We start from the raw sequence: 26,861 nt of genomic DNA, 5'->3' as shown, positions 1-26,861 counted from the left end.
TGGGGGAACACTGGTTGCTGAGAAGGCTCATAACGTAGAATTTTTCTTGGTAAAATTGTCTTGGTCCAGGGTCCAATCCTTAGTTTGACAAGCTCAAACCCAGTCTAAGAGACTAATATATTTACCTGTTGAGAAATAGAATCATCAGGTAAACCGATGTTTGCCTTGGCCTGTTGAGCACATACTCTCCCTCTGGGCGAAAGAAGATTTCTCGGTGAGCATGCAATCAGAACAAAGGGAATTAACTATATGGTTTGAAAGTTTAGGCTTTGATAGCCTGCTATGTCCGTCTTCACAAGAGAGAGCTATCTGTCTGGCAGTGAAAAACATCACCCTGACAGGGTAACTTTTATTCTTGATGATGCTGAGATGAGATTACTAATTTTGTAACTTTCTAAATTTCCCTTCTCTAAGCCTGATTACCTTCCTTCTATTCAAAACATTTTTTCTCCAAATAGTATTGTGGCAGAAACATTTCTTTTAGTGATAGAGTCCTTGAATTCTAACTAGGCAGATGTCCCCGCATCCACCCCCATTAAAGACTATTTCCCAGCCTCCCTTGCAGTTTGGTGTGTCCCTAATGATTAAGTTCTGACCAGTGGGTCACTGGCTCCGCTGCTGGCACTGTGAATGGGAGCTGCATTGTATGGAGGTTACGTCCAGGACTTGCAGGTGGAGGCCAGGAGTGAAGTGCACGGTGGTCCTAAATAGAGCTGGAGCCCTGGAGTGCGTGTACAACCCTGAGTAGGTCTGCCAGTTGGACAATGCAGAAGGGACAAAGTCTTAACCTTCTCTTTTCCAATATATACCAAAGGGAATGATCTTTGAAAGTGAGCGAGATTGGCACTGGATTACATCCATGTGTATAAGACAAAGGAATGTTGAACCGCAAGATTTTTTTTGATCTTCCTCCTAGAGCAATGGAAATAAAAACAAAAATAAACAAATGGGACCTAATGAAACTTCAAAGCTTTTGCACAGCAAAGGAAACCATAAACAAGACGAAAAGACAGCCCTCAGAATGGGAGAAAATATTTGCAAACGAATCAACGGACAAAGGATTAATCTCCAAAATATATAAACAGCTCATGCAGCTCAATATTAAAAAAACAAACAACCCAATCCAAAAATGGGCAGAAGACCTAAATAGACATTTCTCCAAAGAAAACATACAGATGGCCAAGAAGCACATGAAAAGCTGCTCAACATCACTAATTATTAGAGAAATGCAAATCAAAACTACAATGAGGGGCTTCCCTGGTGGCGCAGTGGTTGAGAATCTGCCTGCCAATGCAGGGGACAAGGGTTCGAGCCCTGGTCTGGGAGGATCCCACATGCCGCGGAGCAACTAGGCCCGTGAGCCACAACTACTGAGCCTGCGCGTCTGGAGCTTGTGCTCCGCAACAAGAGAGGCCGCGACAGTGAGAGGCCCGTGCACTGCGATGAAGAGTGGCCCCCACTCGCCACGACTAGAGAAAGCCCTTGCACAGAAACGAAGACCCAACACAGCCAAAAATAAATAAATAAATATTAAAAACAAACAAACAAACAAAGAAACCTACAATGAGGTATCACCTCACACCAGTTAGAATGGGCATCATCAGAAAATCTACAAACAACAAATGCTGGAGAGGGTGTGGAGAAAAGGGAACCCTCTTGCACTGTGGGTGGGAATGTAAATTGATACAGCCACTATGGAGAACAGTATGGAGGTTCCTTAAAAAACTAAAAATAGAACTACCATATGACCCAGCAATTCCACTACTGGGCATATACCCAGAGAAAACCATAATTCAAAAAGACACATGCACCCCAATGTTCATTGCAGCACTATTTACAATAGCCAGGTCATGGAAGCAACCTAAATGCCCATCGACAGATGAATGGATAATGTGGTACATATATACAATGGAATATTACTGAGCCATAAAATGGAACGAAATTGGGTCATTTGTAGAGACGTGGATGGATCTAGAGACTGTCATACAGAGTGAAGTAAGTCAGAAAGAGAAAAACAAATATCGTATATTAACGCATATATGTGGAACCTAGAAAAATGGTACAGATGAAACGGTTTGCAGGGCAGAAACTGAGACACAGATGTAGAGAACAAACGTATGGACACCAAGAGGGGAAAGCGGTGGGGGGTGGTGGTGGTGGTGTGATGAATTGGGCTATTGGGATTGACATGTATACACTGATGTGCATAAAACTGATGACTAATAAGAACCTGCTGTTTAAAAAAAAAAAAAAAGACAAAGGAATGTTGAGTCAGCTATTCATAGAACTAGAAGCAATTCACTTCTGACTTCAGACATGTTCCAGAAACTGAATAAACCAAATTTTGGGAAATGGATTTTTTTTTTTTTTTTACTGCCAGAAGACTTTAAAGTTTTCAGGACTGACCTTTCATCTCTATTTCCTTATTAATTTTTACTGGTGGTCTACAAGTTGAAGCACATAAAGCCCGTTTCTTGTTTATCTGATATTCATAACATTGATCAAATATAGCAATTTTGGAAATACCCTTCAAATGAAAACAAGATAAATAGGAGTTTGTGAATGTATAAGATGACAGAGACGATTACTGTGTGGTACCAAATACAGTGATATTCACTAAGTAAAATAGACACAAGTATTCAGTAACTGGTAAAATTCCTAGGAGTGTTGCATATTTAACTTTTATTTCTTTGTCTAATTTAACTGATTCCAATGATCCTGATGTAAGAGCAGGTTGTTTCAAAAGTGAAGATCTAAGTGAGCCATCCTCTCCCATGTGTCAATCAAATTAGTCCAAGGCTTTGACTTCTTCTTGGTCTTCTTTATCTGACTCTGAAATCACTTTCCTGTTGGCAGTAACATGAATCAGTTCCAATACACAGAACTCTGTAGTTGTGAACACAACATGGCATGAAAAAAACTTTTGAAAGTTTCTCCAATAAAGATTTACTGTCTTGCATTCTGACTATGCCTTAGATTTTGCAATCAAGTGTAAACTTCTGTGTGGGAGGAGTGGTCATTCCACTGTGAAGTGTGACTTGAAGGACACGGGAGCAGACTTCCTAAACTTAAATATATTGTGCTCACCTGAGTCAAACTTCTGAGATTTCATCATTGGTGACTGATTTCTTTGGATGACCCATTGTTCCTTCTTGTCAGCCCTCTTTTACAATGCAAATATTGGATAAAAAACATAGTGCCACTGAAACTTTACTATGTACACACTTTCTAGTTCTTTCTTTCTGACAGAAGGGGACCTGGAGTATCCTAAGATCTGATGAAGGGGTGATGGAAAGGGCGTATCTGTATATGTGGGGAAGGTTTGGGTAGAGAGGAAAGGATGGAGGGAGGAAAAAGAGGGCAAAATTAAAATAAAATTGTGTTTAAGATATTTCACAAATTTAAAAATGTTTACAAATTAATGTACAGTATAGAAACACCATTTTCTAAATTAGCTACTGCTGAACTACATGACATTTTTTAGCTAAAATTTTTTGTTACAGGGAATTCCCTGGTTGTCCAGTGGTTAGGACTTGGTGCTTTCGCCGTCAGGCCCAGGTTCAATCCCTGTTGGGGAACTAAGATCCTGGAAGCCACTTGGCATGGCCAAAAAAAAATTTTGGGGGGGTTACAAATATTTTCTGAATTCCTAAATGGAGGCAGTGTGCTAGGCACTTTGGGTGACCCAGTTTCTCACAGAACTTACAATATAGTCATAGACGAGTAAAAAATATGTGAAAAGTTAAATAACAACTTAAGAGATAATGAGTTGAATAATTATAAAATATGGGCACAAAGTAGTGCATGACTAACTGCCAGAAGAATGGTGCAGACAGTAACTGTGTAAGAAGCTCAGGGGAAGAAGATGTCACAGTGAAATGGAATGGAATTCAAGGCTTCAGGACAGAGGAGGGAGGTCAACCTGGTATACAAAAGGAATTAGGTAAGCGCTTAAATCATTAAAGGAATTATCTGTTCAAGTTGTGAAATAATATTTTACTCTTAGGTGAATCTACTTGGGTAGTAACAGGACTGTTCTGATCATTCCTATAAAAATATGCACAGAAATCTAAGGTACGCAGACAGATCTGTTGATACAATTCAAGTAGCAATCTTCATTATTTGAATCAGATAAGTGAACTTTTGACTGAACTGGTTTTGCTTCACCCTTAGAAGCTAAGTCAAATCATCTAGCTGAAAAGCAAGAAATTAAGTTGTGGAACATTGTGTAGACAATATAGCCAGGTGATTAAGTGATCTTTCCATTTTTTCAGAAGTTTTAAAAATCAGCATAGACATATTAATTTTTCATTAATAACATCTGATAACATTCAAGGAAGTCGGCCTCAATACCAATGAGATAAGAATAAAAATTCTATTACTTTTTGTTTTTCCCTGAACGTAGTATGCAAATAAATATCTGTCAAATTAATGTCGAGTTAGCCACATTGGGTTTCAATCAGAATACAAAAATGAAGACATTTACATTTTTTATTAGGGATTCTTTCGTGATTAACCAGTGATAGCCGGTTTCCTTTAAACTCTTCGGGACCATGTGCCTGGTGCTGCTGTAACATTATTCCGCGGATAAGGCTATTAACCCGTCACTGTGAAGCTAGAGCCCTTGCTACATGAACTTAGATTTAGCAAGCTTAGGTATGCCGTTGGTGGTATCAGAGTCGATAATCTAGAAGACCTGCTGACCTGCCAAAGATGGCAGGGCTAGGTGTGGGTAGGGGATAAGGGTGCTGAAAGGGGAGTGATGGCAGGTGAATACAATCACCCAGGATGAGAAAGGAGGGGAAGAGAATGTGTACAGACTCGAGGTTGAGCTACTCTCCTGTTTGCACCAGTTTATAATTGCATGTTGCACAGACATGTAAGTGGGCACAGGCTTTAATGTAGATGAGCAGAAGAAAGTTTTCTCAAGGCAAGAAATCTCTAAAACAGTGGGTGGGTTTTTAGAAGATTTGAAGGTAGGGAGCAAACTGTGTAAAAAAAAAAAAAAAAGAAGCACTTCTATGACAGAAGTTAACTTACTTTGCTTTGTGTACTTTGGCTTTTGGTTTATAAGGAAGGGAAACCAGTTCTTTCTAAAACAAAACAAAATAAAAATAAAAAAGGAAAATTTTTAGTTCTTGCACTGACTGAAATTTACTTACTTGAAAAAAAATTTGAGGTAAAATTGTAATCTGAGTTTATAATGACTAGCTTCTTAAATCTGGAGACTGTGGGGTTAGAAATGGTCCAGATTAGGGCATTTGGGGTTCATTCAGGAGAGTGTGTTTGTACATCCAGAAGTGTATGGGGTGCTATTGCTTTTATTGTTTTTTCCTCTTCATTTAGCATTTGTTTTTGTAGGATCTAAGCAAGATCAATCATTGTAAAACAAATACTAGCAATGAAGTAGCCCATGTTAATATCCTACGGCTTTACAACATGTGACAATAAGCCCAGAGACAAGAGCACCATTTCTGTGCCAGCAGAGTTGCACACTGTGGAGATATCTTTGGTTTATCAAGGACTGTCAGATTATCTGATGTCTATGCCTTGCCCCCTCCAGCATATAAAAGGCTCTGGACCATGGGCACCTAGATTTAAGGAGTAAAGCTATAAAACCTCTCAGAATTTGCTATAGTTCACATCACCCCCCCAACCCTGCCCCGCCCCGAGGTTTATCTGAATGCCTCACTATCAGTCTCACCGAGATCCTTTCTTCTCTTTGTTTTCTTAAGAGTTGGATAATCTCATCTCTTTTTTTAGCCTGTTTAAAGGAAAAAAAAAAAAAAAAAAAAGAGCGGATGAGTCTTTTGACTCAATAATAAAGCTATGTGTTTATTGGGGGGGGGTAGGATTTTTTCCATTTTCCTTCTTGTATTTTGGGGCAGAATTAAAAATTTTTTCCATGATAGATTTATACTTTTCATTTATAACACAATTCAGTTTTTATTCCAGAGGATGCTGCTTTACAAAATAATTTGATTTTGATTCTAAATGGAGAGAATTTTTCTTGCCCATATAATAATAACTTTTATTGACTCTACTACATGAACCATACTAAGAACTTGATACGTTATATCATTATTTTCTTATAATAACTCAGAATTTTGACATCACTATCATCCCATTTTACATATGAGGAATGTGAAGAATACTAAGGTTAAATATCTTACTCAAGGTTTTAAGTGGCAGAACTGGATTTGATACCAGCTCTACTTGAAAACAAAGCCCAAGCTATTGGCCACCGCACTAAATTGCCACTAAATGGTAGCAAGACACAAAATCAGCCAGCTCAAACAGCATGCCACCACGTACATCCATGGCAAGAGGGCTCTTCTAAGTAGCTTACATACAGAACAGAATCTCACACTCCATTGCTCCTCTGTCTTAGATATTGAGACATGCACATCCTCAGGTTAGTTTTCTTAAGAGTAAAAAAACCAAACCAAAACAAAAACTCCCCACTAATTTAGTGCAGGCACAAAGATTTATCAAGATATAGACTGTAGGGCTTCCCTGGTGGCGCAGTGGTTGAGAATCTGCCTGCCAATGCAGGGGACACGGGTTCGAGCCCTGGTCTGGGAGGATCCCACGTGCCGCAGAGCAACTGGGCCCGTGAGCCACAACTACTGAGCCTGCGCGTCTGGAGCCTGTGCTCCGCAACAAGAGAGGCCGCGATAGTGAGAGGCCCGCGCACCGCGATGAAGCGTGGCTCCCGCTTACCGCAACTAGAGAAAGCCCTCGCACAGGAACGAAGACCCAACACAGCCAAAAATAAATAAATATAATAAAGAATTATAAAAAATGGTTAAGATGGAAAAAAAATTATTAAAAAAAAAGATATAGACTGTATACAAAGAGGCAAATATGGGTACAAATTTTTTTTCCTAGAATACAGTTATGTTCAGTATTGGAGATAGCCAGGCAGAAAATTGCATCTGGACTGTTTGAGAACAGGAGGAGAAAGAAATCTGAGAATCTGACAAATCAAACTTGTAGGTTCAAATGGCCAAATAAAATGAAAGAAGCTCTGCTTAGATCAAGGCTAGAAGGAAGATATAACTGAGAATGGCCATAGATTTGTCATATCTAGGTAAAAATTCTGTCGTCGATCCATCCATTCAAATTTATTGAGCACTGCATTATTTTCCTAGGGCTGCAGTAACAAAGTATCAAAATCTAGACGTCTTAAAACAACAGATATTTATTGTCACACGGTTTTGGAGGCTAGAAGTCCAAAACAAGGTGTCGGCAGGGCCATGCGCCCTCTGAAACCTGTAGGGGCACCCTTCCTTGCCTCTTCCTAGCTTCTGGTCATTTGCTGGCAATCTGGGGCTTTCTCTGGCTTGCAGCTGGGTAGCTCTAATCTCTGCTTTCGGTGGCATGTTGCTTTCTCCCTGTCTTCACATGGCTGTCCTATGAGGACACCAGTCATATTGAATTAGGGGCCCACCCTACTCTAGTATTAACTTCTTAACTAATTTTATCCACAATGATTCTATTTCCAAATGAGGTCACTTTTCATGGTACTGGGGGTTAGGACTTCCAACATATCTCTTTTTTTGGTGGGACACATTTCAATCTGTAATGAGTGCCTATGATGTAACATTACTGTGCTAGGGGCTGAACAAAATACCATTCTTGCCTGCCAGGTGATGGCAGACTTGTGGAGAAAAAGACAAGAGTCTCACCTCACATATACTACAATAGGGTTAGAATAGGATGAAATTAGAGAACTGAGGAGGGACCCTGAATTCAGATGAAGGTGTGTATGTATCTGTGGGGGAAATTCAGGGAAGATATCCCAGTGGAGGTGATGTCTAAGATTAGGCCTGAAAGCGTAGTCACCAGATAACAGTACAGATGGGATGGGGAAGAAAGCTTTCCAGGCAGAGGAAACAGGGTGTGCAAAGCCCTGGAGGCTGCATATTACTAAGTAATTCCTCAGGATGAGTCTTTTTTTTTTTTTTAGAGAGATCACTAAATGTTTATTTCTTTTGTCTGTTTCATACCATCTCTTCTTAATTCTAATAGAAAGTTTCTCCATTAGGCTTCTTTTTTTTTTTTAACATCTTTATTGGAGTATAATTGCTTTACAATGGTGTGTTAGTTTCTGCTTTATAACAAAGTGAATCAGTTTATACATATACATATGTTCCCATATCTCTTCCCTCTTGCATCTCCCTCCCTATACACTACCAAACGTAAAATAGATAGCTAGTGGGAAGCAATTGCATAGCACAGGGAGATCAGCTCGGTGCTTTGTGACCACCTAGAGGGGTGGGATAGGGAGGGTTGGAGGGAGGATGAGTCTTTAGTCCTGATGGCTGCAAGAGAAGCTGCAAAGCTCAGGCACGCTCCACCAAGACGTGCGGGGAGGAGCCGTGCTGGTGCACGAGCAATCAGCAGAGTACACTGCTGCTTTGGCTTTGCTTCATTCTGTTCAGTTAATTAATCATATTAATGATTAATTAATTAATCATATTAATCTTGCCTTTTAAGAGCCTACAGAGTTTTAATTTTATTTATTTTGGGACAAGATTTCTTCTTTTTACTTGAATTTAAGGCATCATGTATCACAGATATTGAAAGAAAAAAAAATTCAGGGTCTTTTAAAAACTAAGCTTATTTTTTTTTCTGGTTATACATATACATGTATCTATTCTTTTTCAAATTTTTTTCCCATTTAGGTTATTACAGAATATTGAGCAGAGTTCCCTGTGCTATAAAATAGGTCCTTGTTGGTTATCTATTTTTAAAGTATAGTAGTGTGTATATGTCATTCCCAAACTCCCAACTTATCCCTCCCCCGCACCTTTCCCCTTTGGTAACCTTAAGTTTGTTTTCTGTGAGTCTGTTTCTGAAAAACCAAGCTAATTTAAAAATACCTGTCAATCTGCTATGGATTGAATAAAATAATGTCTATAGAAAAAGACCTGGGATATTTTCAGTGTAGATAATCAATGTTAGTTTCTTTTCCAACTTTCCCATTACACATGTACTCAGTGGGAATTAAATGCTCCCATACTGTGATTACACAGCACTTTATACCCTTATTACAGTATTGATCTTACTTTCCCTGCTTTATCTCATAGTTGCTACCATGTCTCTTTCAGAGTGTTACTCATCCTTTTATCCTTCCTTAGAGCTTAACAGTGCCTTGTAAATGATACTCAATGAATTTTTGTTGAATTGATTTGTCATGATATATGAATGAACCCATTACACTGTCTAATGCACAATCATTAGTCTAAGCAAAAAAAAAAAGTTTTAGAAAGTGAAATTAAACAGTAAGTAAGTTTAGTTCTTAAAATCCCCTATGAACAAAACTATATGATTATTTTCTGTGTAACTATTGGGTAGTCACAGGCAAGTTATATTGTCATAATGCTTCTAATATAAATGAACAAATATTTAGTTATAAGACTCTAAATAATAGTAGGGTAAAACAATCATTCATTTAAATTTTGATTTCAGGTGATTTTTATTATAATGGATTATATTATATTACAAAACTTAATCAGTTTTGTAATATAATATAATGCACCAGAAACAAAGTTTTCAAATATGATTTGATTTCTGCTTCCTGGACATGTTTCCTGGGAATGCATAACAAAACTACTGTAGGCAACTGTGTCATCAGAACAAAAACAATGCCAACTATTCTAAGAAATCTCTGCCAGGATAAGTAAATACATTCAGTGGTAAGAGAAAATTCTTACAATTTACCTTATTAGTAGGGATAAATAATTTACTTGTTAATTTCATAATGACAAAAGAATTCTCATTTCTAACCATGGTGTTTCGGTTGTGTTCATTAATGGAATTTATAAGACATTTTAATCATTTATTAGTTCTTAAAATAATAGCATAAGGGGGTCAGAATTTATACTTATAATTTTTTTTTCAGTTTTTGTTGTGATATAACTGACATACAACACTGTGTAAGTTCAAGGGGTACAGCGTAATGACTTGACATACATATATATTGTGAAATGATTAGTACTTGAGTTTAGTTACCATCCATCATCTTATATAATTTCAAATTCTTTTTTTGCTTTTGATGAAAACTTTTAGGATCTACTCTCTTAGCAACTTTCAAATATACCAGTACAGTATTTTTTATTATAGTCATAATGTTGTATATTATATCCCCAAGACTTATGTATAATAATATATTTATAATATTTTAATGCTGGACATTTTCTTATATTATACATTTTAGTTATATTACTTATAGTTATATCCTACTCCCCAAAAAATAAATTACAGAATAAAAAGTGATTTTAGTAAGTTAGGATATGATCATTTATACATTTAATATCTCATAGAAGGTTAGTGGAATTTTAGTGCCACTTCAAGGATTAAGCTGCTGAGTTCTCTGTTTTTGGCTTTTCAGAGCCAAACAATTTGGGTGGCAACATAGATTAGTGGAGTCAAATACATTTGGGTCTGAACCCCAATTCTGCTGTGTGATTAATGGCAAGTAATATCTTAACTATTCCTCCTGGTTCCTCCTTTCCTCCTTCCAATGTAATCACTATCCCATTGGTTAGAGGTTTGTGACCTTGGGTAAATCAAAGAACCACTTCTCTGAGTATTGATTTCTCATCTATAAGGAAGGTTGTGAAAATTGGAGATAATACAAACATTGCTTAACAATGCATGGCATATGGTGGATATTCAATAAATGGTAGCTATTATTATTATAGAAAAAAATTTTTTCAAAGCTTTCAAAATGTGAAAGAGTGGGAAAAAGGAGGAAAGGATGGATTACCCACCTTCTGTGTACAGGCATGGAGGATTTTTGATGATTCAACCTCTTACCTACAGGTGAGTTAGTGAATAGAGTTGGAAGGAAGAAAGGAGAAACAAGGAGGGATATCTAAGATATTACTTGCCCTTTATGCAGTAGAAATCCCTCTACAAATTCTCCAGTGTATTATAAACTTTTTCCTCAGTTAAATTTCAGTTATAAAAAAGCTCTTAATAAGCACTAGACTCTAAAAGAAAGGTCCTTTCTTCTCAAGACCTGGTTCTCGTATGAAAAATGCATTTCTTCCTTGTATTATGATTAAAAATTTTTGACTGAAACATTCATTAAAGATAGCATATGGTAGTGTTTATTTCTCTGATTACCTATCTACATTACCAAAAGAAATTTTCTCTTGACCACCACAGTATAGGAGACTAATTACTGAATTTAATCTTAAGAATATCTTAGAAGAGTATTGAACTGGTTCCAATTCAATAAGCTCTTTGCTTAGTTACCTGGCAACCATCCCGATACCTAGAGAATCTAGAAACTCTTGAAACCAGTGTGGTATAGTAGTTAAGCACATTGGCTCCATTGTCAGATGGACCCAGGTTCAAACTGTCTTTACTATATTTTAGCTGTGTGACCTTGAAAAAGTCACTTACATGTTTCTGCTTCAGCTTCCTCATCGGTAATAGGGGTAATTATAAACCTCCTCAGACAAAGCTGTTCTGATGATTAAATAAGAATATGAGCAAAGGACTTAGAGTATATATGCTGTGTAGTTAGTTCTCAAAAATATTACTATTCTCTAGTGAGAGGAGGAGATGGTTGGAAAAGGAAAAAAACTTGAAGAAAATAGACTAGGAAGCACTGGGGGAAATATATCAACTCAAATAGAAATTTAAAAAAATATTTATTCTTTCCTTTGACTATCAATGCAATACATGCTCATGACACAAACATTAAAACATGTGAAAAAAAAGCACATAAAGGAAAATAGTATTTACACAAATTCATTGCTGAATCTAAAATCTTAATATAAGTTAAGATTTTAAAACATGTAAAAATTTTAGAAGAACCCTAAAGGACCTCCAAAATAAATAATCTAAGGATTTAAAGATAATACATCAAAGGGAGAAAGGCAGCTAGGGGAGCAGCTTAATGATCATGACACAAAAAGCATGCTCAGTGATGAAAAGAAGATAGCAGTTCATCCAATTAAAAATAAATGGAGATGTAGAGGCAGGAACAAACTTAAAGTTGCTGAAAGATGGTGATAAGCCTGGCTTGACTGGGACAAGATGTTTGTTTTGGGGAATAGAGGTATATAGGGTAGGATAGTTGAATGGCATCATGCTGAGGACCTTGACATAAAGATAGCTCTGTTTATACTTGATTTAGTAAAGATAGGAACTATATTTCTGACCTCAATATTAATAAGTTAGAAATAAAAAAGAGATAAGAAGACTTCATAGATTTGGTAATTAAAAAGCATACTTCTAAATAGTTCATGGGACAAATTATAAATCAAAATAGAAATTTAAAAATACTTAAAGTGGAATAATAATGAAAACATTATATAGCTTGTGAGTTGCAGCTAAAATAGTACTTTGAGGGCTAGTTATAACTATAAATACTAATATTAGAAAAGAGATAAAGTGGAAAATTAAGAAACAAAGTGAGACGGGAAGGAAGTTAGAATGAAAATAAGAACTAACCCAGAATTGAAGGGAGAAGTAATAAAAATCAAGAACTGATAACATAGGAAACAAAAATAATGACAGAGGATAATAAAAACAAATGTTGGTTTTCTGAAAAGACTGTTAAAATAGATAATCCTTTGATATAATTACTTAAGAAAAAAGGATGCAAATGATTAGAAATGAAAAGGGGTAATAACTAGAGCTCAGCAGAGAGTACAAAGATGATTAAAAACACTATGAATCCTTTACATGAATAAATTTGAAAATGTAGATGAAATGGACGATTTCCTAGTAACTTACCAAACTATTGCAAGGGAAAAAAAAAACCTATTTACTCAAACACAAAAACAAAATAAACAAACAAACCAAACCTATAGTACTTATGCAGATTAGTGCCATATTTTTCATTTCACCTAATTTTAGTCAATATTTAGCTCATGGGTTGGGCTTGCCTTGGATTGAGTTGGGTCTACTTGCTGTACTATCCACCACTCTAATAACCTTGGCTTCTAAGTTAGTTTCTATACCAGCGTCTTTTTCTAGGTTTCCAAGAACTGTTGCAAAGGGTGTGTATATAGTGGAATATAGTAATATTCTTTTCTCCCTTGATTTTTGACAGGGTTCTAATTGAGAACCACTGATCCAGACCTGCAGAATTATCATGACATTTACCTCTTAATCTATATTTGTAGAGAGAGGCATTATGATAAAATTTAATTATATTTTATTTACCTGCAATGGTTAAATTAACTTTGCCTACACATTTTGCTCCATAGTTGAAATTTCAAAATATATCTTCAGTGGTAATTTTTCTTTTTGCAGATGATGAAGATTGGGTTAAGAAAAATATGTGAGAGTCTCTTTACAGTATGAGCAAGCCAATCTTGATTGTGTCTTTTAATCAGGATGTCGATACCTGGGTGACCATGTCTTTCATAAACTACTCATCATCCTTTGAGATTTACCACTTTGGTCAAACCATTTCATTTAATACTAAAGCTTATTTTGTACTTCCTAAAATTTTATTTTTCAATTATGGGTTAAAAAAAGAGGGAAAGCAGAGAAGTTAAAAACAAACTTTCATTGGGTACCTGCTGGATGTCAGGCTTTGTGTAATTCCTTTAATCCTGAGGTAGATGATATTATTGTCTCTTTACAAATAGAAGGAACTCAACCAACATAAAAATTAACAACTTTTCTCAGGGTCACTTAACATTAATTAGGTAACTAGTAACTGGCAGAGCCAAGGATTCAAACTCATTCTCAGTTCTGTTTGACTCCATGCTTCTTTTGCTACACTACTTAAAACACATACTAGAGATTGTGGCACACTTACACACACATACACACACAGTAACAGAATGGTTTCTTTATTCAATCGTGATTCTGGAAATGAAGAATTAATTAGGATTAACCATGGTGAAGAAGACAGTCTCTGCTCTCACAGAAAAATATATATTCTAGTGGAAAATGTGTGCTATGGGAATACACAGCAGGTGGAGCTAATCCAGAGTGAAGTCTGCTTGATCAAAGTTAATTTACTTATTTTATGGGATCATGTAGCACTTTGCAAAAAGTGGTTAAAGGGTAAAGAATAGTTAAACTATAGTGGTACCTATAAACTGATGAACTTTCTAAGATCTTATTTAATGTACGCTAAATATTTATGATGACTTTTGATTATAAGTTAAGTATAAAATGAGAATTACAGTACGTTCCAATTTTAGAATATTACCTAAGCAGAACCAAGGTTCTGTGGTTTTACAGAGATTAGAGAACATTATCTGATGTTTTTCTTGAGGCTCCAGAATTTAATTTTTATCTCTATGCCAATAATTGCAAGTTAAACGCCCAATGGAGTCACAAGGGAGTCTTAGTTCTTATTCTACACAGTCTTAATCTTCAGTAGCTTCTATTCCTGTTCTGTTACAAAATGCAGTTGAGGAGGGTTAGCATTACTATTGGCTTAAGGTGAAACTATGTCTCACATTTGGGCTTGATTCCAAAAGGCAGTATGTGCCTCTTGGCCTGTTGATTTTGATAGCAGAATGCTTCAACTGTGAATTTACTCTATGAATTTACTACCATTCCCTGTGTCTATTAATTGGAATCTGCTATGTAGATTCTACAACTTCCATATAGTAAATTTATATCTACTATAATAATAAGATACAGAACTGTTGGCCCACAAATGACCTACCATGTACTTTAAAAGATAGCCTGACTGGGTTTCCCTGGTGGCGCAGTGGTTGAGAATCTGTCCTCCAATGCAGGGGGCACGGGTTCGAGCCCTGGTCTGGGAAGATCCCACATGCCGCGGAGCAACTGGGCCCGTGAGCCACAGCTACTGAGCCTGCGCGTCTGGAGCCTGTGCTCCGCAACAAGAGAGGCCGCGACAGTGAGCGGCCCGCGCACCGTGATGAAGAGTGGCCCCCGCTCGCCACAACTAGAGAAAGCCCTCGCACAGAAATGAAGACCCAACACACCCATAAATAAATAAACAAATAAATTAAAAGCCAAAAAAAAAAAAAGGTAGCCTGACTAATCATCGAAAACGCTTTCTCCAGTTCTAATCTGATATTTAGAAGGTAGATCTAAAGGCACTCATCTATGGGAGTGGATGGAAGATGTTAGAGGATTATTAATCGGGAGGAGGAAGAATGCTGACTTGCAGAAAAAAATGCATGTCTAAGCACATTTTCATACCTCCTGAAAATTGCCTGATCCTGGCTCAATTCCCAGCTTGGGCATATATAATTTTCATTTGAAAAATAGTGGCTTACTAAAATGAGAGAAACATATCAGTCATTACATAAAAGGGAGTCAACAATTTTTCTTAAATGTAGGTTTTGATAAAACATGAATTTATCTGTTTTGAAGAAGAAAAAAATGTGTATTTTCTTGGTTCTGTTACATATTTTTTCTTAATTCTGTTACATATATTTTAATGGAAAACCAATAGTAATTAACTGAAGAGCATAGCTCTTATTTTATTTTTTTTAATAGTCTTCTTTTTTTAAATATTTATTTATTTATTTATTTATTTGTTTGGCTGCGTCGGGTCTTCATTACGGCACGCTGGCTTGTCTCCAGTCATGGCTCACGGGCTCCAGAGCGTGCAGGCTCCGTAGTTGCCGTGCATGAGCTCTGTAGTTGTGGCGTGTGGGCTCCACAGCGCGTGGGCTCTGTAGTGTGGCACACAGGCTTAGTTGCCCCGTGGCATGTGGGATCTTAGTTCCCTGACCAGGCATGGAACCTGCATTCCCTGCATTGGAAGGTGGATTCTTAACCACTGGACCACCAGGGAAGTCCCGCATAGCTCTTATTTTAAAAGTCACACAAAACAAATGCATGAAAGTATAAGCATAAATGATTTTTAAAAACTGCTTTATTTATTTATTTTTTAAATTTCCCCAGCTTGTTTTTAATTTTTTAAAATTTTTATTGGAGTATAGTTGATTTACAATGTTGTGTTAGTTTCAGGTGTACAGCAAAGTAAAAAACTACTTTAATGTTGCTTTAAAAGGCACTTATTTTTAAAAAAAGCCATAAGTGAGATTTGAATTTTAATGTTGAGAACAATATGAGCATAAAATGAATTATTATACCTTTAAATTCAATAAAGTATAGATATATTAAAGATACTTCTATATATGATTGAATTATATACTATTGATGATTTGCTCTACGATAATTACCAAGACTTGTCCTTAGCAAACAAGTAACTGCTGAATCTTTAATGTTTTCATCATGTTGATGGGTTACACAGATATGATGAATGGGTGAATGGGACTGACCTCACCTTTCAGGTATGTCTCTCCTGTCCTGCCCATTAGGTTGTAAGAAGGAGAGGGTGGGGGATTCTCCATCCAGATGACTCTATCTCATCTCTGGCCCATACTTCTCTAGCCCATATATTTAGCCCACAGGCCTATTTGACAGCTCGAATAGGCTTATCATTGCTTATCTCAAAGGCACCTCACACTCCATGAGTCTAAAACTGAACTTCTAACCCCTTCCCACTTCCCCCAAAACCCCCAACACCTGACCTTTATTTAACGTTCCTTGTTTCAGAGAATGGCACCATCCATCCTGTTGTGCAAGCCAGAAAACTCTGAGTTATCTTTGATACCTCGCTATGCCTCACCATCCATAGCCAATACACAACTGAAGTCCTACTTATTTTACTTCCTAAATATCTCTTAAATCTATCTACTTTTTCCTAATCCAAACTACCATCACCTCCCAACTGGATGATTGCAATGGCCTTCACTCTGGTTTCCCTACTTCTGCTCCAGCCACTTTTAATTCATTCTCTTGAATTTTTTCAAACAAATCTGATATTATCATCCCCCAGCTTAAAACCCTTCAATGGTTTCTTATTGTTTATGTACTATGGCCTAACCTTCCCATCACCACACTGGCCATTCGGCTTCGGACACGCGCTATGCTGTTTCTACTGTCCGGAATGCTCTCGTAATGCTCCCTCCACCCCTCCTTCTGGCCTAATTAATGCCCACTCTTCCTTTGAATCTCAGCTTAATCTTTGCAGAAATTCTCCCTGACTCTTTTGATTGGAACAATACTGCCCTATTAAATGTGCCTCTAATATCATGTAAAATTCTTCATAAATATCTCTCTCCTTAATTAAATTGCAAGTTTCAGATAAGGACAGAGTTTGTATCTTGTTTTTTGTTGTTGTTCATCATTGTTCTCCAGTGCCCAGCACAATGCCAGGTGTACAGCAAAGTGAAAAACTGCTTTAATGTTGCTTTAAAAGGCACTTATTCTTTAAAAAAGCAATAAGTGAGATTTGAATTTCAATGTTCACTCAATAAATATTTGTTGAGTGAATCTTGCACAATTTTCCCAAATCAGATTCTCCTAACTTTTGGCTTGGGGTCTTATCCTACTGTTGATGTCTTTGCTTGGCTCTTCTTGCCTGAGCTTGACATTGCCTCTTCAGCTTTGGCCCTTTCCTTGCCTACATCTCTTCTTTTTTTAAGGCTACAAACTTTTCAACTGCTTTGGGTAAACATTCTGTAAAGTTCAGTTTGGCCTTGTGACCCTACACTTCAGTGCAGGGCCCTCACCTGTATGCATTGAGACCCATACAATGTCCAATTCAACTTCACACATAGAGACTAATGTCTATACCTACTCCAACATCTACATTATATCTATTGGGAACATTTATGGCCATAAACCCCAGAGAATGCAAAGGTAATATATAAAACTTTATAACCACAATTAAGAACTATCTTTTTTCTTTCTGTTTTTACTTATTCAGTGCTCTAAAAATTTATCCTTTAAAATAAAAGTTTCAAAGTTCAGATAAAATATCTTAAATAACTTCTAAGTTTTTTCAAATAAATTACCGAATTAGTGTTACAATGAAAATATGCCTTTTTCTTCCTTAAATAGTCATTTAACAGAGTTTATCTCAACAATAGAATCAATTATTGGTAAATTGATTTTTGAACAGTATCTTTTGGCTTGGCCAAGAAAAAATTACTATGGTTAGGTGAATTGTCTCATATATTGATGGCTCTAAAGTAGTTTTCTGGGTATGGCAGTAGAGAATGACATAAATGTTTAGGAATGTGATTGGAGTTTGGGGGAAAGGTACATGCTTCTAGGAATTTGTTTTGTTTTGTTTTTTTTTTTAAATTTTAAAACCAAGCCTATCTCTGTACCAAAGTTCTACTGTATAGAATATTGTCTTGTCCCATGTGTTCAAGTCCATGTCTTGTTTCTTTGTCTAGCATCCCCGACAATCTGAGACAGTGGCCTTGACTTATTTTCTACTCCTGATGCTGAATTCTAATTCCCACGTCAAGATTTCTTTTATATGCTGTTGAACCTTGGCACCATGATCTTAAATTTCCATTTATTGCCTTTTCCTGGTATCGCTTCCTTCAGAGAACTGATAATGCTCATTGGCTGTGGCTTTCTTCTGTGGCCTACAGACTGTATTTCCACTCTTGTCTGTTGCTTGAACATCCTTTTCACGAGTGACTACATGTCTGTTCGTTCCCTCTGAGTCTGTGAGGCCTCTGAGTCTTGGTGAATCCTATTTTGGACCGTCCTCCTATTAATGAGTACCTCATATGCCATCCAGCTCAAGGAACTGGACTATCATGCAGGATTCTGGGCCAGACAAGTTACATCATCTATTTATTCACTCATAAGCATTTATTTGGTAGGTTAGGAGATCATCTGATATTTGTCAGGTCTTGTGATTATAAAGTCGAAGAAGTCATGATCCTTTTCCTTAAGAAATTTAGAGCCTGCAGGAGAAATACCTCAACTACACCACAGTACATACCTCAACTACACTACAGTACGATATGTCAGTGATTACGACTGGGGAATGCACAGGGTACTAGGGAAGCACAAAACAAGGGGCATTTGTTATCAGCCTGGGGAATATATAAGGGTGAGGAAAGACTTGAATGTGACTATTTTTGAATTGTTTTTAAATACAAGTAGGCATTAGCTAAAGGGAGAAACGGGAGAAAAGCATTTCCAAGCGGAAGAAACTGTAGACTCAATGTCACCGAGGTGATCGTGTCTCCTAGGTTCCTGCCTGTCTTTGATCATAACATTTCACCAATGGATCAATATATAGCCTTGTTTTATGTATATTTCTCTTTATAGACACCTTATTTAAAATACCTTGTTGATTCATCAACATTGAACTCATAGCCAACAGCACTTATAACTCATGTCTGAATAAAGCTTATCTAATGCATGTATTTTCTCCATAAGGCATATCACAACCTTCTTGCACTTAAGAACACTAGACAGTACTTCAGCACGTGGAGGCTATTTAAAACAGCAAAATCATCAAAAAAAAAAAAAAAAAAAAAAGCAAAGAACGTGGCACTTAATAAACTGCAAAAAGGAAACCTGTTCACGGTATAAGCTGAAACAAGAAGGCAGAACATTGCCTTGTTCAGCCTCAGCTAGGAACATGTGTGTTGGGCAAATCAAATTTTTCTCTGCTCTGTGAATGTCCTCCAATGACCATGAAAGTGCTACAGGTATTGATTTTGGGGTTACAAATAAACTGTTGCTAGTAAGTGAATTTGCAAATATGGAATTGTGAATAATGAGGATTGACTGTATTTCCAACACAGTGGCTTGGGGAACTGCAAAATCTCAGGAGCCAAATAGACAAACGGCTGTATCACCTCAGGCTCTGACGGTATGCTTGACCACACCTATTGTGACTAAAATACCTTAGCATAGAAAGTGATTAAATGGTGAAATAAATATAGATACAGAAAATTTTAAATTTTCTTATCTGGCTCCAATATAACTTACCTACATATCTTTTCATCTTGCTATTGATAGAGGCAAAGGGAAAAGGCAGATTATGGATTTGATTTCAGGTATGTTGTATTTTCTGAGTTACCTGATCCACAGAATTACCCAGTTCTTCAATAAATACTATTTGATTCACCCTACTGCTTATAAGGTGTTTGAAAATTTGAACAATAAGGCTTCATGTAGCTGGAATCAAATTGATAGTTCTGCCTTTATTTAAAAAAATACACCATCCTTTTTCGCTTCATTCTGTGTTCAGTAGTTTCATTTAATCATGTTTTACCAGGAGATAGATAGTATGGGTCCTTGCCTAATTGTACCGCAGGGCTTAAAATGCTTTTATTTTGTTCTTAGGGTGAATGTATACAGAAGAGAAAGTATACAGATTTTTGGAAAAAAGAGGATGCGATGCATTTGGGGCATGACCCTATCCAACTCTGGGGCTAGGTCTGCCTGGGGCAATGAATTTGGCTATTTGATCTCAAATCTCATTTCTTACCCTGAGTATCTTTTCTCAGATGTTGCTAAAGAAGATTAAGAGAGGAACCTCATCTGTCAACTGAAAATGTTTCCCCAGATTGAATAACGTTTGAAAACAAAGTGGTACAATAGAGGATTTAAAAGAGTGATTCATATTTATGCAATCTTTTAATTATCATTTACTACCAAAATATTTGCTTGTTACTGTGAATGCACAGTCTGTTTTTATGATTCTGCCTCTTGAATTCTTTGACAAATTAGGAACAACAAGAATTTAAATAAGTATCTTTTGTTGGTGAAGGAGAAATCCACCACTTCCTAATGGTATTTATTTTATGGAGGAAAAGGAACTTTGTTATTATTACATGAGGGCAGGAAAGCAAAATTAAAACAAAGCCAGATAACACTGTGACTGAGAAAAATTTGGTTTGTCTGGGAAGCCATTCCTGGGCAACTTGACAACAGAGAGGATTTTCTTTTATCTGAGCATCCTGGGCAATGACACTGAGGAAGTTTATTGTGTCTTTGGTTTGGCTCTACAAAATTGACTTATAATGATTCTGAGTATCCCTTTTAAAGTGTAAGATAATGGAGGATAATGTTAAAGTTTTCCACTTTCATGATTCGGTGTCTAAAAATACACCTTTGTGAAACTTCTTAGACTCTTTTTCTAAGAATGTTCTCATCATAGCATGATTTGCTTCCGGTTCACTGAAGCACCATATAGCAAACTGACTTTTGAGGAAGGCTTACACTATGGTCAGTATTGGTTGTAAAGGTTGTGTGACTGAACAGATTAAAACCCCATTCCCAATAAAGAGTATATATTTATTGTTGTTCTGCAGATTGCATATTTTCCTTGTGAAAACCTTTAGTTTATATTCACTCACGTTAAAACTCTGATTCCAGATGGACATTTCTAAATACGTCACCTATATACATGCCTTAAAGTACTGCTCTGATCTTTTCTTCTTCCTCCCAGCAAATGAATTATTTATAATTCTTTTCATAAAGAGATAATCAGCTAAAGAGCTTTCTTAAAGGTGGCAAAACTAAAAAGCAAATTAATTTTATGATTTCAAAGAATTAGCTGACTATTCATTTCTTATAATGTTTTCAGACTACTTTAGAACTCTCAAAGGAAGAATAATGGTCCAGTTGAGTGCTATACGGTTTCCTTTATGGACAGAGTAAGCCATTTAATCTTGACAGACTCAAATTGTTCTTGATTTTCTGCCATGGATATCCATCGCAGAAATAGTACTTGTGATTAATAGCATTTTGTGCACTAACCAAAAGCATTTATAAGGTATACCTGGAAAATATTCCAAAATGGAGGATAACATTAAAGTTTTAAAAGTTTAGCAACTGAAAAATCAATATCAGTTGGGGAGAAAAAGCTATAAAAGTAGTTTTAAGAGAGACAGAGATAAATTTTTAGATTTTCATTAATTTTAAGGAGAAAGTGGAAGAAAAAACCTTTAAGAGACTTGATGGGAAATATTTTTTTCCTTTTTATAATGAAAATTATACCAGGCATTTACTTATACAAATGTATATGTTCAAAATATGTAGAAGATTCTCAAATTGAATAGATCATTGTAAATGTTTTATTAGTTACCTAGACCCTCCCACCTCCCCATTTATGTTGTGCCATTAAGGTAAGAATTCTAGAATGGTGGTGGCAGCAATGCAGAGAGAGTACTACAGACTTAGAAAAACAGCAGTATCCAAAAATAGATTCTATGTTTTAGTGATTACAGGGAGTCACATTTCCTCCCATCATATATAGACCCACGAGGTAAAAGCAAAACCGAGATGCGAGGGGATATGCTAAATTGCTCCTAAAGCAGACTTGCAAACAGACTAGCTTTGGGGCATATTCTTGCAAAATTGTCAGCCTAAAAAAATTTGCCAGATGTGTATATGTACAAAAGGCTAACCAAAATGGTGTTATCACTGTATACAGCATATGTTCACTGATTAATTCAGTTATGAATTTATTTATTAAGTCAACAAATATCGATATTTACTGAGTTTCAATAGCTGGAAAAGCACGAGAGTTAAGTAAATAAGAAATGACCTCTTCCCTCATGGAGGAAAAGAGAGTTAACACTTGTTGAGAGAAAACAATGGCCCGGTGCTTTACATATCTTATACCAACTCGATGAGGGGAATATTTTTATCATTCCTCCTTCTCTACCTGAGGAAGCTGAGCCTCACAGGGGTTAAATAGGCTGCTCAAGGTCACTCATATAGTAAGTGGCCGAGTCAGACTTCCAAACCCTATGGTGCCTGGAATTTAGCAGGAAGGACAGAAACATACCTATAACACAATTACCTATAACACAGATCGTGACTTGCTCTGAGAGCACAGAGAAGGGAGCTATTCATTCTGTTGTCTCTAAGTCACCTCTGGGACAGCTTCACAGAGAGGTTGCATTTGAGCTGGGCCTTGAAGGTAAATGGGGGAGAGCATTTCAGGTAGAGACACGAAAGTGCATTGTAGGTTGAAGAAACAGCGTATAGTCACTGTTTCTCACACTTGTATTCATACCACAGTTTTGAATTTTAGAATATTTGGCAGCATAGCTGAACAATTCGCTGGCCAGCAATCATTACAACACAATGAGTCTCACAGGCTTTGGAGTTAGGAGACAGACTTTGAATCTAGGCTCGGCCACTTACCAGTTGTGGGAACTTTGGAAAATCATTTAAGCCCTTGTTTGATTAAATGGGAATAATCCTCATGAGGCTATTTTAAGGAGAATGTGAGTTGATGCATGTACAGTGCTTAGTTTAATATATATAGCACATGGTAGACACTCACTAAATTGGGTGTTATGAGTACCACATCACAACAGTATCTGAGGATATCTGTAAGAGCCTTCAGTTATTACACAATTCTCTTGTTTTTTTCACCATGGCATTGTTTGACTAGAACTGTATCGTACCAAACTGATTCAGCTCTCCTATATACTCGCAAGGCACAGTTTCAGTAATATTCTCTTTCTATCCTGCTGGCTTGCTGCTTGGTTAGGCCTCTTGTCTTGTACTCTCAACATCATAGAATCTTCTTTATACTGCATTGCAGGACCCACTTGACTTAATGTACAATGTGGCAGATATCACAGTATGTGCATGTTTAGGTTTAGAAAAAATATATTTTACCCATTTACCACTTCGGTAGCACATATGGGGAGGGGTACACAGTGTCCCCAAGCCTAGTGGTGAGAACCAACTGTACAGAGTAGGCTGCCTTGGGGGTAGGGTGGGGTATAGGGGAAGGAGGAAGGAGAGTGGTAGAAGCCAGTCAGGTTATAGTCAGACTGGAAAAGAACTTGAATACCATGCTGGAGAGTCTGGTCTCTATCCTGCAGAAATGGAGAGCCAGGGGAAAAAAACAAAAGTAGGTGTATGGACTGAATTGTGTCATTTCCACCCCCACTCCTGCAATTCCTATGTTGAAGCCCTAACCCTCAGTGTAACTCTATTTGGAAACAGATCCTTCAGGGAGGTAAAGTTAAATGAGGTCATTAGGGGCCCTAATACAATAAGACTGGTGTCCTTACAAGATGGGGAAGAGACACTAGAGCTTTCTCCCTCTGCCACGTGAGGACACAGTGAGAAGGTGGCCATCTAGAAGCCCGGAAAGGAGGCTTCATCAGAAACCAACTCTGGAGGCACCTTGATCTCAGATTTCCAGCCTCCAGAACTGTGAGAGAATAAAATTCTGTTATTTAAGCCACGTGGTCTGTGGTATTTTGTTATGGCAGCCCTAGCAGACTAATACAGTAAGAAAGCAGCACAATAGGATTTGGGTTTTAGGAAGATAACTAGTGCAGCATGGAGGATATTCTTTGTTTGGTCAACTCTATACATTCTTTGAAGCTCAGTTCCTTTGGGAAGATTCCTTGATTCCTTAAGCTTGACTTTGATGTCCTTCAATGTGTTCCCATAGTATTAAGTGCATACATCTATCATGAAAATGTATCATAATTCCTGCCTTTAATTGGCATTCTCCCCCACCAGGTTATAAACTCCTTGAGATCAGGGAACACATCTTGTCTTTGTATTCCCAGCATCTAGTACAGTACTTGGCACATGGCAGGATCTCAATAGATATCTGGGAATTAATTAAGTAATTAATAATAGAAGAACCTGAGGCAAGGAAATCAGTTCTAAGAGTACCATTAGCAGAACATCTACTTGTAACTCATCTTATTGTCTTAATTGTTTGACAAAAGATGAAAGAAGTTGATAATAGTTTGTCTTTAATCTTTTATTTCTAATCCCTTCCAAAAATGAAATTAAAACACACTGAAGAAGTCAACTTTTAATGATCTTTGCTTCACTGAAAATTAGGTTCCCTTCCCACTATTAAGTCCTGGTATAAATATACATTATCTAATATCCTCAAGAGAGAATAAAATGCTGACTATTTCTAATCACTTAATTTGTTTGGAGGAATCACCAAGAGTCCACAAAGGAAACTAATGTGATCAGCAAACTCAAATGCATTGTTGTGTAATTTATGTAGAATTCCCGATAAGTCTTTTGGACTTTGCCAATACATCTGTTGATTAAAGACATTAGGCCAGACGAATCCTCTATCTGCTTTTAAAGTACAGGAACAGTTAGAGGAATGGAATTTATCCATTAACCAAATAAAATGTTTCTATAAATCACGGTACTAATTGTTGAGTTAGAGGCTGTGTCTGCAAAAGAAAAGCAAACAAGGGATGTTGCCAAGAAGAGACATGTTCAGTTGATTTGACAACACCAATGTGTTTAACTGCAGCCTTTAGGCAAAATGGTTCTAGATGACGGACTCATTCCTCTGATCACTTAATTTTGACGTATTAAGGTAGTCAATTCTGTTCCGTTTTTCCTGTTCTTACAATATTTCTGTTCTTACAACACTGTATATGGTTTGGGGCCTTATTGGGTGGAAAGTGTGTGAATCCGTCTTTCCCCACTTCCCTCTGATTTCATTGTTCTTACACATCCTTGGGCTTTTGCAGAGACTGAGAATAGCCAAAGTTTAATAGAATTTCTTAATCTTAAATTAAAATCCTAATAAAGGTTTTCCTATTGCTCAAGCTGATATACTAGAAGCAGAACATTTTTATATACATATGTTAAAAAAAGAATAATTGGGATGATTTAGAAAATAATAATGAAATTTTAATGAAAATCAGATGACCTTCTGAAATATTGGCCTACCTTTTGGAGATACTTTTTTTTCTCCTCAGATTCCTGAATCTTTAGGGTTTCAGCAGTGACATCTCTTCTCTCTAAAGAAAATAGAATCAAATACAATCTGAAATAATTTTATCATGATCCTACAATAATGTTGATAAAAAATTAAAATTTAAAAGGTAATATATAAAGTAGGAAGGTAAACACAAATACGTACTGTCTTGAAACTTTATGAACCAGATTCATAAATAACTGGAGACTGAATTAATTAGCTCTGGCTGCAGGGAACCTCTAATCTCTTTAGAAGAGGAGTAGCCCAAGTCCAGAGACAAGCAAAGGTCTCTAAACAGAACTTACTTGCAGTATCATAGATTACAATTTCTACATTCCTATTCAACGTGTTATAGGAATTTAGGCATTTTCCCCTGGATAAATGGGGTGGTCCCTGAGGCAGGGTCTTGGTATGCAATTCAGAAAGTTATGCCAAGGGAAGAAGTTGTATCTTTACACTTACTACCTATATATATATTTTTTTTAAGAGTCTAGGAATCAGGATATTGAAAGGCGTAAAACTTGATACTTACTGCTTTTCTCAAGGAAAAAAGGCTGGAAGTAACTTTTCTCTAAAAAATACAAAAGGGAAGCAGTCATTGGAAAAACCACAGCATTAAAGGTATTTAATTTTTCTATACCTGTAAAAATTGCATAACAGTTTCCCATCTTAGGCCTTACAGGTCAGGGAACTTGGTTCCTAATGTTGACTCTGCCTTCAACCTTCTCTAGGGCTTTCACTTTTGAACTCTATTATGTAAAACACCATCCTTTATATCCTTTCAGCAAACATATAGCATTTGCCCAGATTATTATATACCGTTTAGGCAAATAGATGTCATAACCAAGGGATATTTTCAGATGGACTTTTAGATGTAACAAAGATACCACTGATCATTTTGGGGTGGAAGGATTGCTGGGAAGACTTTAGAACTGTTTGTCCAGGGTTTTAGACATCTCAATGAAAGATTCTTATTTTAGATTTAGGTTCGGCAGTTTCTCCTGGGAGGGGCTCTGGTGTCTGCCCCGTGGTTACGGAGGAGGCAGAAATCGCTGACAGAAGGCAGCTACTCACCAAGCGCACTGCTCCTCGAGGGCCGCGCCACCGGCAGACGCTGACTGCTACCTCTGGACAGCACCAACTGAGATTCGTTAGGGGGATACATTGACGCCCCGATCCAGAACTGCTTGGCCAAATTGGCATCGTGATCCGAAGAGCCGGTGAACACCAGTAATCCCTGCGGGTGAGTTTCACACGACTCCCTTCGGCTGCTAAGACCGTTGCTGGGCCTCGTTTCCATGGCAACTCAGGACGCTTCTCCAAGCTCCCTTGC

General features: G+C 37.1%; 1 protein-coding gene across 2 annotated transcripts; it reads right to left on the bottom strand.

Moving 5' to 3' along the window:
- Window positions 1-2,665: 2,665 nt before the first annotated feature.
- On the bottom strand, window positions 2,666-26,861 carry HOATZ (HOATZ cilia and flagella associated protein). 2 transcript variants are annotated; one of them, XM_082476927.1, is made up of 6 exons: window positions 26,603-26,861; window positions 26,061-26,099; window positions 25,501-25,571; window positions 5,705-5,764; window positions 5,041-5,093; window positions 2,666-2,846 (listed from the first exon to the last, which is right to left on the bottom strand). In XM_082476927.1, the coding sequence occupies exons 1-6, from the start codon at window positions 26,826-26,828 to the stop codon at window positions 2,789-2,791; spliced, it is 507 nt and encodes a 168-aa protein (XP_082333053.1). In that variant the 5' UTR covers window positions 26,829-26,861; the 3' UTR covers window positions 2,666-2,788. The 2 variants fall into 2 exon arrangements, with proteins under 2 accessions (XP_082333053.1, XP_082333054.1); XM_082476928.1 differs by lacking the exon at window positions 5,041-5,093.

This window comes from Balaenoptera physalus (genome assembly GCF_965194825.1).
Source record: "Balaenoptera physalus genome assembly, chromosome: 10".
Classification (NCBI taxonomy): domain Eukaryota; kingdom Metazoa; phylum Chordata; class Mammalia; order Artiodactyla; family Balaenopteridae; genus Balaenoptera; species Balaenoptera physalus.
The sequence above is the reverse complement of the archived record's forward strand: the minus strand, read 5'-3'. Positions and strand labels throughout refer to the sequence as shown.

Coding starts and splice junctions, on each gene's coding strand:
- HOATZ (XM_082476927.1), bottom strand. CDS start 26,828: ATGGAAACGAGGCCCAGCAACGGTCTTAGCAGCCGAAGGGAGTCGTGT. Junction 26,100..26,602: donor CTCGAGGAGCAGTGCGCTTG/GTGAGTAGCTGC, acceptor TGTATTTTTTAG/AGAAAAGTTACTTCCAGCCT. Junction 5,765..25,500: donor AAAAAAAGTATCTCCAAAAG/GTAGGCCAATAT, acceptor TCCTTTAAACAG/GCTAAAAAAAGAGATGAGAT.